Below are 18,743 nucleotides of genomic sequence, written 5' to 3'. Positions count from 1 at the left end.
ACATCAACTCATTTCTGTGGAGGCTTAAACAGAGCAGAAGACTGTTGGGGTTTGACAAGTCACTAATTTCTGGCTCTTTGACAGTAAACAGACACTAAATGCTGAAGTGCTAAAGAGCTGCCCCCAAAATCAGCCCCCTCCCCGCAATCAACCACTTATAGACTGTCCACAGACTGTGACTAATTTAATTTGCTAAAGAATTTGCGTCCTTTAACCTGCCAATAAATTAAAATTAAAGTTTTTAATTGTGAATTTTATATTACTCTTACCATTTTCTAAACCTCTCCTCAAGTCTAGCATTATTTGTAGCTGTTATCCAATTTGGTTTGCTTCCGTCAGCACCTGTAAATTAATGCTATATTAAAGTTTGATGCTGAAGTGTAACAAATCTAAACAATGTGATGTGGTGTTTTGCTGACTTACACACTATTGCTTTTAATACAAACTCTAAAACTCTGCTTGGGTGACTGCGGAAAATTGTATGTAAACTTGTATTTAGAATGAGAAATAATTTCTGAATTGTTTTTCTTACAACATAATGAAGTAGAAAGATAACAGCAAATAAATAAACAGACAAATTATGTAAAGTCACAGTCAATTTTAATTTCTGCTAGTCATATTAAATATATTTTGTTGTATACAATGTTGCTTTCCAGTTCTTTTTAGTGAATTAAAAAGTAAGTTCACATTCATGTTAAGCTCATGGTATTAAACTCCACTTATACTGCAGTATCCAAAACAGAAAAGCTTCTTTAAACACAGCAATAGACTTTGAAACGATTCATATTTACATAAAATACAAAAATATATATATATATATTCACAAAAAGGCATTACTGTTTAAATTTACATTAACCTCCTCTATACAATTACAAACACAGTTCTATAAAAAAGCCATTTAAATAATTTTCCAGCTCAAGTTTTCCAGAGGGAGCGTGACCAGTCTCAATAATGTGGATGTGTGTAAAGGGAGATCTTTAACAGTCTTCATAAGTTACACTAGCAATCGGCACATTAGTCCATGAGTGTGCTTTGTCCAGGCTATCAGCAGTCCAGTGTGTGTCCTGCTGTCTGGCTGTTGTCCGTCATGGTGAGGCTGCCTCTGGCTCACTGCCTTTACAACTCCAACTTACATGCCTGCAAAATACAACAGCACAGAAGGGTCACCAGTTAATGAGGCGTCTTTATTCTGTAGTTGTCAAGGCTATTTTGGACTCTGGACAGCCACACTGTAAACACTGCTGCCCAATAAACATGCCAATCTTAAATGCCCTTAGCACACAAAGGGGAACACTTAGTTCCTAGCATGAAAGTGGAATGGCTCTATGTAATAATGTAAATAAAATGGTGCCATTTAGAGTGTGAAATTTACACATGCATTCCATGCTTCACATAGATGTTACAGCACTCTAGCCCATAACAAACTGTCACACAGAAAAAGCAGTGTTATAAGCTGTGATTTGTAGCTTTAATTGTTTATCTGTTGATCAAGGGATGCCATCGACAGTCAAAAACAATGCAATCACTGAAGTCATATCTGCACTTACTTGCTAATGTCTTGTCAAGGTCGGCGATGAAGTCTTCTAGTTCCTTTGTGTCACCAAGTTTAGCTGTAAACACAATAAACAAATGTTAAACAGACAAGAACAAAGAAAGTACAAGGCTAAACGAAATGTCCATATGCAAGGCCCTCATTCGCTTACGTTTGGGTGACATGACAAAAGGGCTGGTGGGTGAAGGTGAGAAGACTGTGGGAGAGTTGAGCTTTTCATCACTGAAACTGAAGCTGTTTCTGTTGAGTGATTCTCCACCTATTGGAGAGAATCAGAACAAGACAGAGGTTTGAAAACAGGCACTGTGTATCTCCAGCAGGTGAATACCCCTGTAACCCTCAGCCTTCAGTATACAGGCCTGTCAAACTCTGCAGTGACCAGGGGCTTCAGTGGGTAATCAGTGCATTCTGTTTTAATGATAATCATCCTTTACACACATACACACACTCAAGTTCAAGTTTCTCACCAAAGCAAATATTCCAGCATACATTTTCTATTTTAGCTAATAAAAAAAAATACCCATCCCTACTCCGTGTTTACTCGTGATCCCAGCTCAGACAAACTAGGCATGTCATTACAGGGTCCCTCAGACCGTTCAGCTTTTTCCTTTGGTGTAATCATTGTTCTCTGTGTTGGTCAGAAAGAAGCTTCTCCCTTCACTCCTAAGTACAGGCCTCTATCTACTTCTCACAGCTCACTCACGCCACAGCTCCAAAACAGCAGCAGAAGCGCCAAAAGTGTGCAGGTTTCTTGTGTTCCAGACGCAGTAGTAAAACTGACCACGTTGATTTTGCCAAAAGATATTTTAGTGCACCACAAAATTCAGCACATTCGACTGTTTGTTCTGAGAGGAAATGGGAGGGTAAAAGAAGGTTTTGTTATTCCTGATTAGGCACAGGAACACATTCCCAAGTAATGCAAAATTATTTTGGAGTGTGGAGTTAGGAACACTTTGAAGAGTTGTCCTTTAATCAATGCCTGTGTAAATACATTGTGCTCAGCCATGACCCTGTCATTCTTCCACTCAACAACCAGATTTAAGATTGCATTGCATTAATAACCTAAATCCTCTTGGATTTTGGCTTTCTGTTCTCAGCTGAAGTGATAGAGATAAAGGCTTTAAACTAAAAGAACTTATGTGTGTGAACACAACCTGAAAATGATCTTTATCTTCTTCTGACTTGTTTCGATTTTTTTTTCTTTCTTAGCTCCCTGCAGATCTAACACTGACAGAATCACTGAACAGCCTGCGTGTCTATTTCCAGAATGCTCGCTAGGACAATACCTGTTCAGACAACCCTGTGAACACCTAGTGCTGTTGTTCCTGGCGTTAAACACTGCCTCAGGAACTTTGACATAATCTGTATTAGCAAGACCTCAACACACAGCATCAATCCCACTTTGAAATTCTCATTGACATGCCTGAATACGCTGTCAAAAAAATGACCTGAAGGAACACAAAACCATGCCTTAGATAAACACCAAGGCTTTTAGCCTTTTCATGAATTCTCAGGGAAGGTTTGTGCAGGCCTTCCTCTGAGTTCCATAAACCTGGTCTAAGATTTGTAATTAGTGATTCATAAATATGATGTGAGTTTTACTGAGAGCTTTCATATAGGTGCTACAGAGTTTATAAAGATTAGATAAAAGTCAACCTTTCACTGGGTTCTATCTATCGGATATTTTATTATCCAGTTTTTGAGGATACTATCTAAATTCAGCCAATGTGGCAAAAATATGTCTTCACTATATGTGAAAACATTATGAAGATACAGAATATGTACAATGCTTCCGTTGATATTCAAGATTTTTGCAGTTTGCTAACGGGTGGGAACAGACAAACTGCACCACATTTACAAAAGGCTGAAAGACATTCTGTATTTTCAGAGTTTAAATATTTCATATGTACTTGGGTTATTACAATACAGTGTGCTGTTTAGTCTCAGGAAATCCTATTTTATGAAGCATTCAGTTGTCTGTCGCTCTAGAATTCTGGACAGCACCGTGATATGTGCAGAAAAGCCTAGAGTGACGTCAGCAGGCACGATCACAGTAAGATCATAACCGTTTATCCCTGACAATGACGTAGAGGTCAGACGGTCTCTGCGACTCGGGAGCTAACCTTTCATAACTTATCCACTGGGGGTCCATAATACTGGTCTGTAAAGGGTCTCGGTACAAGGTTTCACTTACTTTCCGAGTCGCTGATGCCGCTGTCACTGACGCTAGCGCTGCTTCTTCTCTTCATGGTTTTTAAATGTTCATCATATCTGAAGTGCCTCTTCTCTATGGGGGAAGTGAAATCCTCAATAACGGCATCAAACTCACACAGCACGGCGTTCAGGTCATCGTCGTCCTCAATAAAAGCTGGATATAGAAAGGAAAGAGCTGTAGCACTACAGTTTCTAAAACCATTTAAACGTTCTCCATTAACAATGTACAGTTTGTTTGAAACCTACAGCCTCAACTCATCCACGAAGGGGTTAAACAGAGGCGGGTAAATCCACACTCTATTAAAAGTTCCGTTGCTTCATTAATGATTCAAGTAAAACTAAACGTAGCTACTTTAACTCCTAAAAAGTACCCAAGTATCAGCCAAAATAAACCACTCTGAATATATCCACAGACCATCAGTACAGAAATGGATGTTATTTAGTTGGTCTTCATGCTAAAAGTCATCAGTGTGACCAGTCCCACAGCAGAACACAGCTGTCATCAACAAATTATAATTAAATGTATTATTAAAATTGAATTAATGACTAAATAAGTGGTTAAAATATATGTTATATATTAAAAAGTGGTTAAAAGTCAAAGTGTTAGATTTTTTAAGTACTCAGGTAAGTCCAATACAGGTATCCTACTATATCCTACTAGAGCATAAGGTAAATATACCCTCCGTCTGGGGTCAAGTGTAGAACACTTACATTTGTTCTGAGTTTTCATCTTTGGAGACTTCATCCTGGTTCACTGTCCCAGTACAATTCCAAATGTTACAATAATCAAACTAACTGTCTCCTGACGCGTAAGCCCTGTCTCCCTGTCTCTCTGTCTCCCTGTCTCTCTGTCTCTCTGTCTCTCGGTCTCGTGTAGAAACTCTATTGCAGTAAAAGCAATGTGGGGGCTTTTTAAATCTTCCCCGCCTCCCTTTGGTGGGCGCGACTTGGGTGAAAGGGGCGGAGTCTATGAATGAGGGGTGGGGTGGCGGGAAACGTGCCTCAGCACAGACGCCAGATTTAGCTTTGAACAGTGCCGTCATTTCTGTTCAGAGGAGTAAAGCATGTCACCTACAGCACTTAATGTACTCATCCTCTTTATTTTTAACCTTAAGCCAAGCCTTACAGTCTTAAATAAACGACCGGTGCATTCCCCACAGCTCAATTTACGGGAGGGAATGTAAAAGATATCCCTCTCTGGGGATAATTGGTAAGTCAGACAGCAATTCCATTACTTTCACAAAAATGAGATGTGTAGCAATAGGATTAATGGAGCTACAGGAGCTTGGACTACTGTGGACTAGTGTGAATAAAATGCCGTTGTTTTACGTGTATGAGCTATTACCTTCACAGGACTCAGAGCAATAGCAATAATTCCCCGCTCTCACCGAGTGTGTAGTGACATCTAGTGGTCAGAAACAGTTATGACACTCGGGGACAGGGACTCAATCAAAATCAAATTAGCACTTAAAATTAATTCACAAATTTGCAGAGGTGGCATATAAAGGTTCAGAATATAAAATCCTTCTCAAATCCTGCCCTGACTCCTCTAATGCAGGTTTAAGATCCTGAAAACAAGGCAGTTGGAATGAAATTATTATTCATACCACATTAAAATGCTCATAAACCAATCAACCATAACATGATGACCACTTGCTTGTTTCTACACTCACTACAATTACAGACTGGAACCCATCTATTACTCTGCATATATTGTTTGCTCCTTTTCACCCTGTTCTTTAATGGTCAAGAACACCACAGCACAGGTATGATTTGTGCACAGTAGTGTAGTTTAAGTTTTTAAAGCCCTCAATGTCACTGCTGGACTGAGCATGGGTCACCAACGAAAAATATTCTGTGTCCACTGATAAAGGGCTAGAGGACAAACAACACAAACTGCAAGAAGATAAGCTACCGTCTCTGTCTTTACAAGGTGGAGAGACAAGGTAGGCGTGTCTAACAGAGCAGACAGTGAGTGGACAGACATAGTGCTTAAAATCTCCAGCAGCACTGCTGTGTCTGACCCACTCATAACATCACAACACACACTAACACACCACCACGTCAGTGTCACTGCAGTGCTGAGAATGATCCACCACCCAAATCATACCTGCTCTGTGGGGGTCATGATCATTGAAGAACAGGGTGAAAGTGGGAATACAAGAATACAGAGCAAAAAGTGAACTATACAATATTAATTATAAAAGTACAGTGCTCCTGTATGGTCAGTGGAACTCAGTGAGTGTAGAAAAAAGGAGGTGATAATTTTACAGTTGATTGGTGTATATCTGTCTCTTCATTTATAGACCTCTAACAGTTTATCTAGTTTAGGGATAGGCATGACTACCCAATTAATCAATTGTTCAAGATATAAAAAAAAAAGATTTATATACAAGGAAAAATGATTATTTGCCGATTAGTACTCATTATATCATTCAGTCTGAACTAAAATATTGATTAATGATATTAAAATCGATGGTCAACTTTGACTGAAGTGCCATCTCCACACCTTTGATAAAATAATTTACCAGTTAAACGGTTCAGATGTAAACAAACTTCTTGGCCTGAGCTGTGAAATCTAGCACTCTAAGCATTTTATCACAAGACAAATGGCAAAACAAAGTGTGTGTGCATCTACGCTTTCCCACCAGCTTTTAAAACAGTCGTGTAAGGTAATAACACACTGCATCACAAACTTAGCAAATCTAACCTTTTAGGAGCAGGATGGATAGAGGGATCAGTATTTCCCAAGAACAAAATACAACATCCATCCATCCATTATCTGTAACCGCTTATACAGTTCAGGGTCCAGAGCCTACCTGGAATCATTGGGCGCAAGGTGGGAATACACCCTGGAGGGGGCGCCAGTCCTTCACAGGGCAACACACACACATTCACTCACACCTACGGACACTTTTGAGTCGCCAATCCACCTACCAACGTGTTTTTTTGGACTGTGGGAGGAAACCCACGCGGACACGGGGAGAACACACAAAATATAACATTCTTTTTGAAATCATCATCTTAATGTTATAATTATGTAATACATAAGAAAACACACTGTACACATATATGAACTACATTATAGCATTTAATATAAAGTATTAAGGTAAAAACTGAGCATTCAATGTGAGAAAATGTCAATTCAATTAGTCTTTATTTAAAACAATATAATTTCTATACGTAAAATAAACACTGAAAAACCTAACATGCTGCTAAACAAAGAATGACTTCTGTATCTAAGCACTTTCCCTCAAATTACTTCCACATTTGTATATACAGAATTTGCGTTATAGTGTTGAATTATCAAGAAGCTCCTATTTTATTGTTTATTTTTATTGCTTTCTTGTGATTGCCTTCCAGCAATATATATATACACACAATTTTTTTTGCTATTTCTATTAAAAATAGAAATAGGCTCTAACAAAATAAACTTAAACCTAAGACTTGAGTGAGAAAACACAAGGTAGGTTTCCATGCTGGTAATAACGTGCCTTTTAAGAATAACCTTCCATTTCCAGAACATTTTATGACTAATGTTTTGAACATTTAATTTACAATTTAACATTGAACTATAGAAGCAAACAAACTTGTTGTAAAAGTTCATAATTGAATATTACAGTTCAATCAATACTGGTCCATCATTTGAGGCCACACAATACCGTGTCTGTGCAAAAATAGCAAGTCCAAGTTAAGGCTCATTTTAAAAGTCCAAGTGTTTTGAGCCTATAAAGTTTCTGAAGTTAGTTTAAAATAGTTCAGTATATTCATGTCATACCAGGCATGGCACATTCTTATATACTGACATGTACCTGTTCTGTGCAAATAAATGAACACTTGAGTGATCAAAACCCAATGGACATGATTTGTTCCCTTTTTAACTCCTAAACATGTTAACAATTAAACAATTAAAACAATAGACATGCAGTTTTGACTATGAGCTCTATAGTTAACGGCACCTTTCAGAAAACAAACAAAAAAGTGCATGATACTTGCCCTCCATCTTTTCCTATTCCTTTTAAAACAGCTGAATATTCAGAATAAGTGGCATCTTCAGAGACTTGTCAGTTACGTCTTAATTTCAATGCTGTTATGTAATATCACATTCTGCAGAAACATAGCTTCCTCTCTTGCTCACTAGTTGGATCCATTACGACAATTCCGTTCGGCTGTTTCAGTCTCAGAGGCTTGTGATTCTTTAGCTTATATGCCAACGTGAGGAAAATGGCATCCACATGCTCTTTCTCAGCAGGGTCCTTCGCAGATGTCTCAAAGAGAGGGAAATTATAGCTGTCAGCTAGACGCTGTGCCAGCGAGGTGGACACCTCTCTGCTCCTTAAGTCACATTTGTTCCCCACCAAGATACGGGGCACTATCGGAGGGACTGAATGATGGTTGCATTCCTCAATCCACTCAGGCAAACTCTCAAAGGAAGCCAGGTTGGTCACATCGTACACAAAAATGACAGCGTGAACATTGCGATAGTAATGTTCCACCATACTTTTTCTGAACCGTTCTTGTCCTGCTGTGTCCCAGATCTGCAACTAAAAAAATGAACAGGCTGTTGGGTTTATTTTCTCAGAATCCACAATGAAGACAATTATGATGCTGTTCTGGGTTTTAAGTCATATACCTTAGAGCAGGAATGCTCATCTAGGATCAAGAATCTAGGATTCCTCTCTGATTTATGTGACTTTACTGACAGTGCTCAGCACCCTTACTTTAAGACATTTCATGAATAGAGGCCCTGGGTCTATACCAACAAAGATTCTATGAAATCGAGTGCTGAGATAGCAACAATTTCCTATTTAAAATGGGGTACATGTCCTTAATAACACACGAAACGCTTCATGAATACACAAGCCATGGGCTTTTCCAAACATATTAGTACTGTTGCAAAACTGGGGTGAGGTGGAAGATCAATTTGGGGGTTTCAGGGTGACTGTTAAAAATAGTACACATATGAGTGTCAAGTTACAAATGACCAACAAAATAAGATTGTTGTTTGTATAAAGACTAATGTCAACAAGTAAACATATTTACAGTCCTTCCATATTTATCACCACTGGAATATATTGCTAAATATTTATAACAGGTGCAGATCAGACAAAATAGAAAGGGAAAAGACAAAAATGTACCACTTAACAAACATTAATAAACAATAATACATTAATAAACTCACAAAAAAATTATATATATATAAAATCCGTTTAAATTTTCAAAAGACTGAAGTTTACCGTTATACCAGCTGACCATCACACTTAATAATAATAATATTATAATATTAATAATATAATAAAATTTAATAATAATAGCCTTTTATAAGCCTTTGAAAGTCGGTGGTGACTTTCAAAGGCTTATAAAAGGCTATTATTATTATTATTTAATACCGAATATATATACTGAATATTTGTTATATTACTTGAATCTGTTGGAGGTTTCTGGGAAGGATATTTCTCCCGGTGTTCTGTGGCTCTTTTTTTATACCGTCTTTGACTGAAAGGAATAAGTTACTGCTGAATAGCGCTGAATAACGGTGACCCAGTCTGACATTCTGAACATGACAGTGCACATTTCTTATCAGAATTGCACACAGGCATCGAAAATATAACGGCTTTAGCTACATGACTTTCCTACCTTGATATTTTCTCCATCGAGCTGAAGGGTTCTTTCTCTGAAGTCAACTCCTATTGTTGCTTCAGGATTTTTCAGAAATGTTCCGCCACAGAACCTATAGCTCAGACAGGTTTTCCCTACATTTGATTCACCAATAACAATGATCTTAAATATTCTTATCTGAAAGCTATCTTGAAGCGAATCGTTCGCGAGGCTGTCTCTGTTATCACCCGTGAATTCATTATCGGCATTTCTGTTCTCAACTGCCATACTTCAGAGTGCCATGTCTTATCGCGAGAACAGACACAGCCGTGATCTGAGCATGAACTCCACGTGACCACGCTCCCTGCCAAACACTGCAGCTTTGTTCAGGCTTAATGTCTTTATTATTACAGAGAAAATGACACAACAACCTACCAAGATCTGTGCATATAGAAAACCACACGTCATTAGGAAAAACTGAAACAGGAAAAATATAAAAGTAATACTTCAGGCGTGGGCACTTCTCCTGTTCCAAAGTCACATCCCAATTACATTGAAACAACAGTGTGTAATGACATTTTGAAATATTGTGGCAAAATATATTAAGAAATAAAACTAATGACAAAAATATTTTTCTCTCTGGTATTAATTATGTTTTAAGGTAAAGATGATTGTTAAACACATACAGGTCAAAGTATATATGAACATTTTTGCTCTCCTCATGCCAGTCTAATTTCAAATCTATTTATTCCCTACTTAGATACAGGGCACAGTGGAAGTGTTTGGTCTCATTCCTCAGTCCAGGCAAGTTCTTAAAGGAAGCTATCCTGGTCATATCATGCACAGATGACAGCACAAATGATATAGTAGTAATTTTCCAGCGGTTGCTTTCCTGCTGTGTCTCAGATCCGTATCTAAACCTGAACTATTTTGAACACTTTGCCCACAACAAAAACAGAAGTGATGCAGATCTGGGTTAAATAGGGTATATTTTTGTAACAGCTTAGCACACAGAGTAGGAGTCCTGATTTTGGATCAGATTTCTCTCTCATTTTGTCTTTAAACATACTACTTTAATTTTGTGTAAAAATATACACACAAGGTACAATATATTTGCAGACGAAAAACTTTACTTGGATGTAAATCATAAATATTACAAATAAAAGACAAATAAATCAGACATTATTCAATATTAAAATACTGTTTTTGTGCATGTATGAAGACAGACAAGAGAATGAATAAAACTGAAACATACCAGACATTGTTAGAACTCAAAAGTGTATTAATACTGCTATTAACTGCACCTCTTAACACCTACAGATCACTGTTAAAAACTGTTTTGCCAAATTGGCATAGTAATCCTGAGAATTCGATTATTTTCATTTTCTAATGCTTATCACAGGATCATTCGACCCTCTAATACTAATGCCATGTAAACTCAAGTAAGAGCATAGCCTCTGCACTGGTACACAACTGGAAAAAGTCACTTACGGTTAAGCATATCTTATTAATACAATTCAGTATCTCCCACATATGACCCTGTGTATGACACAATGACTACTGGACCCAGTGATTGCTACCAATTCTCATCAGAAAAAGAGCTTGAGCTGCCAGAATCAGAGTCTGCATCAGTCAAACCATCAAAGTCCCAGTCTGCACTGGAGCCACTGTCATCGTCCTCCTCAGTAATGAAGTTCTGTCCTGAATTAAGGCATGCCGCGTACACACGCGCAGAGAGGCTTATGGAGCCGAATGAAGATCCAAACATAGTGATCACATTTTTCCACATATCTCTTGTGGAGTCGTACTCATGTATGACAAGCCTGTTTTTGTTGTGATGCACAATGGCGAGAGTCAGTAGAAGTAGTTTGTTGTTGTGTTGCACCACTTGGTAGTTTAGAGCACTGCTGTCGATGGGTATGTCCCCAATGCGCTTCCATTCACCTCGGGCCGGATTATATGCTTTCACCACTGGGATGTCACAAAGGCAGATGATCTGCTCTTGAAAGACACAGGCTTTGTGTAGTTTGTTGCGTTTTAAGGAGCCACGTTGGAGCCAGTGGTTTCTTTTTGGCTCATAACAGAGCATTCTTCGCTTGTTCACGACATAAAGTCGTTCATTTACTGTCACAACTTGCATTTTACCTAAGGAATGAGGCAGTGGGGCAACAAACATCCATTGGTTTCTCTGAATGCTGTAGCACTCAACCTCCTTGAGCCTGGCATCAGATACAGGGTCCCTGCCACCAAGAATGTACAAATGCCCACTGAGGTAGCCAATGTATGAGTGCATCCTTCCTAGCAGTCTCTCAGCCAACTCATGCCAACAGTTTAGCAATGAATTATATACCCAGAAGTGCTTTGACAGGTGTGATGCCAGATACAGGTTGTTCTCTGGAGTGGCACAGACTAAAAATGTCTCCATGGGAGAGCGTTTAAAGTTCTGATTGCTCAGATTAATGACTGGGGATGCCATAGAGTAAATCTCTTCTGTGTAAGGATCATAGCACATGAAAGGTTCATTTGGTCTCCCAAAGAACAGAACCATTTCTTTTGCACTTTTCCCAATTCTCTGTTTTGTAAGGTTTATGCCTTTGGAAATCATGCTGCTTTCTCCTGTACCTGCGAGATCTATGAAACCAGAAAGTTGTTTCTTTATAAAAGGCTTTGACTTAAGGTTATCCAGATAAACCCTGTCTTTGTCCGTGAACAGTGACCATCGAACACATTTAAGGATGTGCAATGCGTCCTCAGATTCTGGAGGCAAATTGTTTTCAATCCAGTGTAATGCAACTGAACACACTTTTCGTTCGCAATCCACATCCAGAGAATCCAGAGTCAGGATATCTTTAATTTGCTTCATGTCCAGCTCACACAGCTCTTTACCACTGCTGCTGAGCTGAGCAAAGTTCTTAGCGATGAATGCTTGCGCTTTGCATTTTAGCTCAAGATTGTCAAAGGTGTCTGCAAATTTCAGGATGCCTGTACAGTTGGAAAGGTCCAGCCTTCGGGTCATAAAATCCGCACAGGCGTGTCTAATGTACTCCAACTGCAGCATATTAGCAGCTGCATAAAGCCTTTGCACGTTGCCTTCTGTGATTGTCACTTTTCCAGTGTAACAGTAGTCGATTATAACAGCCATGGAGTCTGCGTCCACGTCATGGATGGTGATTTTGCTTTGAGTGCTCTCGTACAGTCCTCCTGTAAACATGCTCTTGAAATAGGGGCTGGCTGCGGCCAGTATGTTACGGTTGCAGTGGAAAAGTTTCCCTGTTTCAGCTCTGCAGTCACAGCCTGAAGACTCCTGCTCCGGTTCCACTTCAATAGTGACATCGACCAGGAGTCGAGAGTCGTAGAAATATTTCAGCTCCTTCATCAAATTCAGGGCATGGTTTGAATCCTCGAGCTCTTCTGGACCACTGAAACAGTCCATCGTGGCCATTTTCTGTTTAAAAGGCATTCAGGAGCCGTGAGCTTTCCTCGGTAAGGTTGATTATGTCCTCGATAACCGGGAATTTTTCATTTTTCCAACCCAACGGTCGCCGGATCCGCTTTGCATTCACATTCCCAAACGTAAAGATAACGGTGTCCTTGCGGCTGAACGTGCGTTATGTTCGTTGCCTGATAACGAGAGCATGTTTCATGAATGAAGATGTGGTCGCGATGACCACAGCAGTTTATTTTCCGTCATACATGTGAAAAATGATGAATAGCTTTTCTCCTTTGACCCATCTCCCCTCAGAGATACGGACGGAGTACGGTGCGGTGCGGCCAACCCTGCTGCTGCTGGAGGGGAAACACTACACTCTGATTGGCTACAGACACACAACGCTACATCAGCGGGTTTGGTTGACTCGAGTTGCCGTTGTTTACTCTGGTGTAAGTGACGTTTGGCCCCAAAATAACTATTAATCTTAATATTTCAACATTTTTAAATTACAACCCCAGAAAACTGGCCCAGTCCATCTCAAGAGAAAAAAAATCCCATTTTAACGTGTCTCTGCTGACAGGTTATAATTGTAACAGGGCTGGAGAAGTTTATTAGATACAGAATGAAGGTTAACAAATAAAGGAAATTTGGTGAATAGCGCCTATGGTAGTGGCACGAGAATATTAAGGACAATATACTTTTTAATTATATCAGGGTGAACATAAATGTGATTGTAAGTCAATATCACTGGACAAATAGGAGAAAATTAAATGCATTTAGGCTGCTGTGATGGACACTTTCCTTTTCTATTGGCACGCAAATTTACCCAATGATGGAATCACCTTATATCCCATTGGGCACAGGTATAAAAGGCCGTTGGGCTCAAAACATGTTGGCTTCGCAAAGAGTCTTATTTCATTTTAACAGGCACCTAGGGTTAACCTGCAAAGATATTATGGAAGGCCGTTGGACTCAGAATATGTTGGATTTTTTTTTTATAGTGTGGAGTATCATTTCTTGTTAGCACGCAAAGATATTTACATGTTAACGCATTTTGAACATATTAACCTGATATTATTTTGCATATTATATTGTTAAGTTTGTGTATTTGGATATAACTCACACATTTCATGAACATATACACATACATACATATCATACAGTGTATAATGCACTCACTGCAAAGAAGACCACAGAATTCACTGCTGAAAAAAAAAATTAATTGATATTTTGTTCAATTCCTTGTTCAATGAGCTTTAATGTCTCTTAAATTTAATGTATATATAAAAGTAGATATAAATAAAAAAAAAATGAATAAATGAATGTGTGCACATTCTACACATTTTCAGAAAGAGGATAATCAGGAAATTAATTTCACTATGGGTTTGGGTTGACATGATATTGTTTAGGCAGTATTCATTGATTCATTCATTATCTGTAACCGCTTATCCAGTTCAGGGTCGCGGTGGGTTCAGAGCCTATCTGGAATCATTGGGCGCAAGGCGGGAATACACCCTGGAGGGGGCGCCAGTCCTTCACAAGGCAACACAGACACACACACATTCACTAACACCTACGGACACTTTGGAGTCACCAATCCACCTACCAACGTGTGTTTTTGGACTGTGAGAGGAAACCGGAGCACCCGGAGGAAACCCACTCAGACACGGGAGAACACGCCAACTCCTCACAGACAGTCACCCGGAGCGGGAATTGAACCCACAACCTCCAGGCCCCTGGAGCTGTGTGCAACTAACTTTTACATGTTAATGATCAAAATGTTAATTAGGTGTTAACATGCATGTGTCAACATGTTTTGAACCCAGCGGCCTTCCAGACACATGTGAGTTGAAAAGACCTTGAGACAACAACTTTCCCAGACGTCAGCTGACGATTGAAATATGGTTGAATCTGGAAGTTTTTTAGATGTCTTTTTCTTGACGTTCATGTGTCCACACAGTAGTTGTTTACCAAGTCAATCTTAGGTCATACTGACATCTTATTTATGTCATGTTACCATATTTTAGTTATAATCTGTGCTGTGTATTTGATGTCTCACACCAGAATTAAATGTTTATTCACAAGATCACGTCTAAATATAAAGAATGTCAAATATATAAGATCTTTAAAAAAACGTTTAGCTGGACAGAGTCATTTACAAAGTTTCATATAAATAATAGATTCAGATTCATAATACTTTATTTGTCCCCAAGGGGCAATTTAAAATTAATATAGGAAATATTACAGGAACATGCTCTGTTTGTGTGTCTTTCTGGGGCTGTGTTTGGCTCAGCGTTAGTTATATTACTCCGCTGTTCACATGCTCAACAGGACGGCTGGGAACTCAGCAACATTTACACATACGTATTATATCTCACAGAGAGAGGACAGCTGAATTTGTCTTATTTCACGTGTGTGTCTTTGCCTAAAATATTGTAAAGGAAGTGGTGGGGAGACATTTTGTGGCGTTTATTAAACTCCATAAAGCTGCCCAAAGCCTCCTAATGCTTCACGTGCTTTACTCTAACATGTTATATTCAATAAATAAATCATTCTTAAAATTAACAAAATGTTCTTGGTCTTCTTTGTTTTTTTGGTGGTAGATCACGTAGTATTTATTTTTAAATAAATTGAACAAGAAAATCACTGATTCCGATGTTATATATTATGAAAAGAAACTTTGTGCTCCTTTTTTCATTTCTGCAGTTATTAGTCCTGCCCTCGATATTTTCTGTACAACACACTCACATAATAAAAAACACATATATACAAAGACATTGATATGAAGCACCAAAGCTTCTCCAGACCTACCAATGAAAATTGGAATATGTAATTTGGATTTTTCTTGTTTTGAAATGCCAGAAAAACCTCTGTGACAATGATTGTATGGCTAATGGCAGTCTGGCTAAACTAGGCTTGTTTTCATTTTGTATCAATAAAGTCTGCTGAGTTATTGTGTTTGTGTCAGTCCACCCGGTCGTGCATGTTGGTACGTTGTTCATACATTTCTTATACATTTCATAAGTGCTGTCCAATTAAAAACACGTATCACTCAAAAAACTATTTCTAAATTGAAATAGAAATCAAAGTAAAAAAATATATATATATATATATATATATATATATATTTTATTCCAAATTATTTTGGAGCATTTGGTTGATTCATCATGAAATTTTCACACAATGTGAAGGACAGCTACTGTGTTCAAATGTTAAATTAGTTAATTAAAAATGAAAAAAAAATGGAGATGTTTTTTTTTTTTTTTAACTTGGACAACAACTATATATATACAGTAGTGTCATGCCCCACAGTTGATTGCCATTAAAATAAATTGTGGCCTCTTTACCAGTCCAATTTCTGCTGGGACAAGGAGGTCACAGAAATAGCCTCAGTAGGTGATCATTCTGGGGGTGCATGTGGTCTTCTCCATCGCAGAATCTGCTTCCTTGGGTGGGCCATGGGTGCGTCTGTCTAATTCACTTTCATTCAATTTCTGTCTTTCACTCTTTCACCACCCCTTGCTTTGGTTTTCTTTTCAACATTTACTTTCTCTGTTCTGTTCTTCTCCTTCATGCTACTCTTTTCTCTTCTCAGCACTCAAGAACTCAAACTGACTACAAAACTAATTGCAAAAGTTGATTAAAATTGCTTCAGCACCAACGGTATAAAACTGGGCATCCTGACCAATGCCTTGAAGTTTTGATTGGTTCTGAGGGACAGGGGAAGGGAAATCTCTTCCTGTTCTAATTCTGATTGGCTGTTTTAAGAGATCAATTTAGACTAGAATCTCTTTGAAGTAGTTACATCACATATACTTAATGACATTTGACAAGACAAAGGAACAGCAGAATGAATCCTGGTGAATGAATATCCAGTCTCTGAATCATGCTTTTGCAATTATTACCAAACAATGTTGCTTAAACAATCTTCTTACACATGAGATGTTTCTCAGCTGAGAATAGTTATTTCAAGCCTAGAGCAAGTTGATTACATATGAAAGAGATTCATTAAAAGATCAACACAAATAAATATTCAGAACACACACAATGTTTAACACAGTTTTTAATCAAATGACATCCATATAATATCTAGCAGATAACAGATAGCTGTTATGTGAAGATGCTGGTGATTCAATAGTTAATTTTAAACATATCATTATGTCCACTGGAATTAATTTTAAACCATGTATACTATGTGAAACTTGAGCCCTTTACCAACCAATGGGACTTAAAAAAGGTTTGATCCTTTGGTTTGAACTGCTTTTGATTAAGCGGTTTTACAGAGGGTATACATTGATCATTAATTGAGTCTCTGTGTCCCAACTGAAGCTGAATTCTTTTCTTGCCCTCTGGAGACCTTGTGCCATAAACAAAGCCTGGAGGGCAGTTTTATTAGCCCTTTATCCAGACTTTGAAGCACCAAAAGTTTTCTGGATTCCAATTCTAGGGGAAGGGAGTGATCAGATAAATCATTGAAAGACCAGTCAAAGTTTTGAAGATTAAAGTCCCAAAAAGAGAAATTAAAGCACATTCATCTCACCACACTACAATATCATATGATCATGTTCACATTTCAGCCTTTAAATAAATGAAAAAACCTTTTACAATTATTCATTCATTCATTGTCTGTAAACTGGTTTCACTTTTACAATGAATTTAATTCAAATAAAAGAAATGTAATTAATTTAATTTATAATAACATTTTAATTAAGCAAACTTTTAAACAAATCATGCCACCAATTGCCAAGAAGAAATATTAGTTATAACTGCGATTGAGTTCATTGATTTTACACAGGGCATCCTTGTTATCTATAGTCTTATGAACTGTAATGAGGAAAGGAAAAGCTGAGGGTAGCTCCACTCTGCGGCTAAGCTTTTGATGACCCCAGTGTAGACATCGCAGTCTCTCAGCCAGATCCCGGCGACCAGCCCGCTCCAGGCCGTCCTGGAGTAGTTTAGTCTTATTGGGCTTGTCCCAAGAGCGTTCATACCTGTGTGATTAGAAGAACAAAACCTTGTGTCATAATTTTTGTTTTCTATTTTGTTTATATAAGTTGAAATGATCAGCAGCTCTTAACATCGTGGAAGATTTTATAATGAAAGGACCAAGAGAAATAATAATAATAAAAAAGGATTACATTTTACATTTCCTGACAAGTTACAATTTTACAAATTGTCCAACAGCAATTATATATAAAATACACTTTTCATTTATTTAGCAGAAAGTACAAGGCAGGCGTTCCAGTCTTACTTAGAAATGTGTTATAATATATGTATACACATAATAGACTATGTTAACAACAATAAAATAATTTATTTTAAAAATAATTATTCAAAACAACATTTATTTTGTTAGTTGTTGGCTTATACCAGGATTCCAGCATGTTCTTGGCTTGAACCCTCTTTTCTTTAGATTTTGCATGAAACTGTCTAACTTCAGTTCTGGTGAAGCCCAGTTCATATGCAAGGACTGTCCACTCAAAGCCCAGCTGCTTTGAGAGATCTTGTATAGACTTCATATTGATCACAGCATCCTGATAGACACAAAAAACATTACACTTCTGTATATCTAGACTTTTTAGTATTTAATACATTTCTTCTTACACTTTTACACAAAAAAAGGTTTGATATGACTCACCTCTTGAGCTTTGTTTGGCATTTTGTCCACACAGTTCCTTGTTAAAATCTTTGCTATCCTTGATTGTTTCCATAAAAAATAATTAAAAATCAGTGACTGTGATATCACATGTAATGTTTCTATACTCTTGTCATACAGCCATAGAAGTGTTTTTGATCTAGGAAAATGCAAATATAATACGCACTTATGTTACTGCACTTAAAATTCAGTGCTTTTCAAGTCTCCATGGAGACTTGAACACAAATCCACTCTGTTAGAAATTAAGTCTTTATATAGACTGAGCTCACCCAGTTGAATCGAGTGAACTTAAT

At 37.9% G+C, this 18,743-nt stretch overlaps 4 protein-coding genes across 4 annotated transcripts; all 4 read right to left on the bottom strand.

Moving 5' to 3' along the window:
* Positions 1-593: 593 nt before the first annotated feature.
* rgcc (regulator of cell cycle) lies at positions 594-4,634 on the bottom strand. The gene is made up of 5 exons (XM_066687008.1): positions 4,478-4,634; positions 3,747-3,920; positions 1,704-1,811; positions 1,548-1,610; positions 594-1,137 (listed from the first exon to the last, which is right to left on the bottom strand). The coding sequence occupies exons 1-5, from the start codon at positions 4,509-4,511 to the stop codon at positions 1,130-1,132; spliced, it is 387 nt and encodes a 128-aa protein (XP_066543105.1). The 5' UTR covers positions 4,512-4,634; the 3' UTR covers positions 594-1,129.
* Positions 4,635-6,904: 2,270 nt separating this feature from the next.
* Positions 6,905-9,653, bottom strand: zgc:101559 (Ras-related protein Rab-33B-like). The gene is made up of 2 exons (XM_066686808.1): positions 9,404-9,653; positions 6,905-8,310 (listed from the first exon to the last, which is right to left on the bottom strand). The coding sequence occupies exons 1-2, from the start codon at positions 9,650-9,652 to the stop codon at positions 7,867-7,869; spliced, it is 693 nt and encodes a 230-aa protein (XP_066542905.1). The 5' UTR covers position 9,653; the 3' UTR covers positions 6,905-7,866.
* A 218-nt stretch (positions 9,654-9,871) lies between these two features.
* kbtbd7 (kelch repeat and BTB (POZ) domain containing 7) lies at positions 9,872-13,107 on the bottom strand. The gene has a single exon (XM_066640956.1). The coding sequence runs from the start codon at positions 12,822-12,824 to the stop codon at positions 10,941-10,943; it is 1,884 nt and encodes a 627-aa protein (XP_066497053.1). The 5' UTR covers positions 12,825-13,107; the 3' UTR covers positions 9,872-10,940.
* A 4,443-nt stretch (positions 13,108-17,550) lies between these two features.
* wu:fc50b12 (uncharacterized protein LOC103911624 homolog) lies at positions 17,551-18,453 on the bottom strand. Its single transcript, XM_066686193.1, has 3 exons — positions 18,433-18,453; positions 18,165-18,328; positions 17,551-17,785 (listed from the first exon to the last, which is right to left on the bottom strand). The coding sequence occupies exons 1-3, from the start codon at positions 18,451-18,453 to the stop codon at positions 17,551-17,553; spliced, it is 420 nt and encodes a 139-aa protein (XP_066542290.1).
* Positions 18,454-18,743: the final 290 nt, after the last annotated feature.

The sequence above is a fragment of the Hoplias malabaricus genome, chromosome 12 (genome assembly GCF_029633855.1).
Source record: "Hoplias malabaricus isolate fHopMal1 chromosome 12, fHopMal1.hap1, whole genome shotgun sequence".
In the NCBI taxonomy this organism is placed as follows: Eukaryota; Metazoa; Chordata; class Actinopteri; order Characiformes; family Erythrinidae; genus Hoplias; species Hoplias malabaricus.
This window is presented reverse-complemented; position numbering and strand designations above follow the sequence as displayed.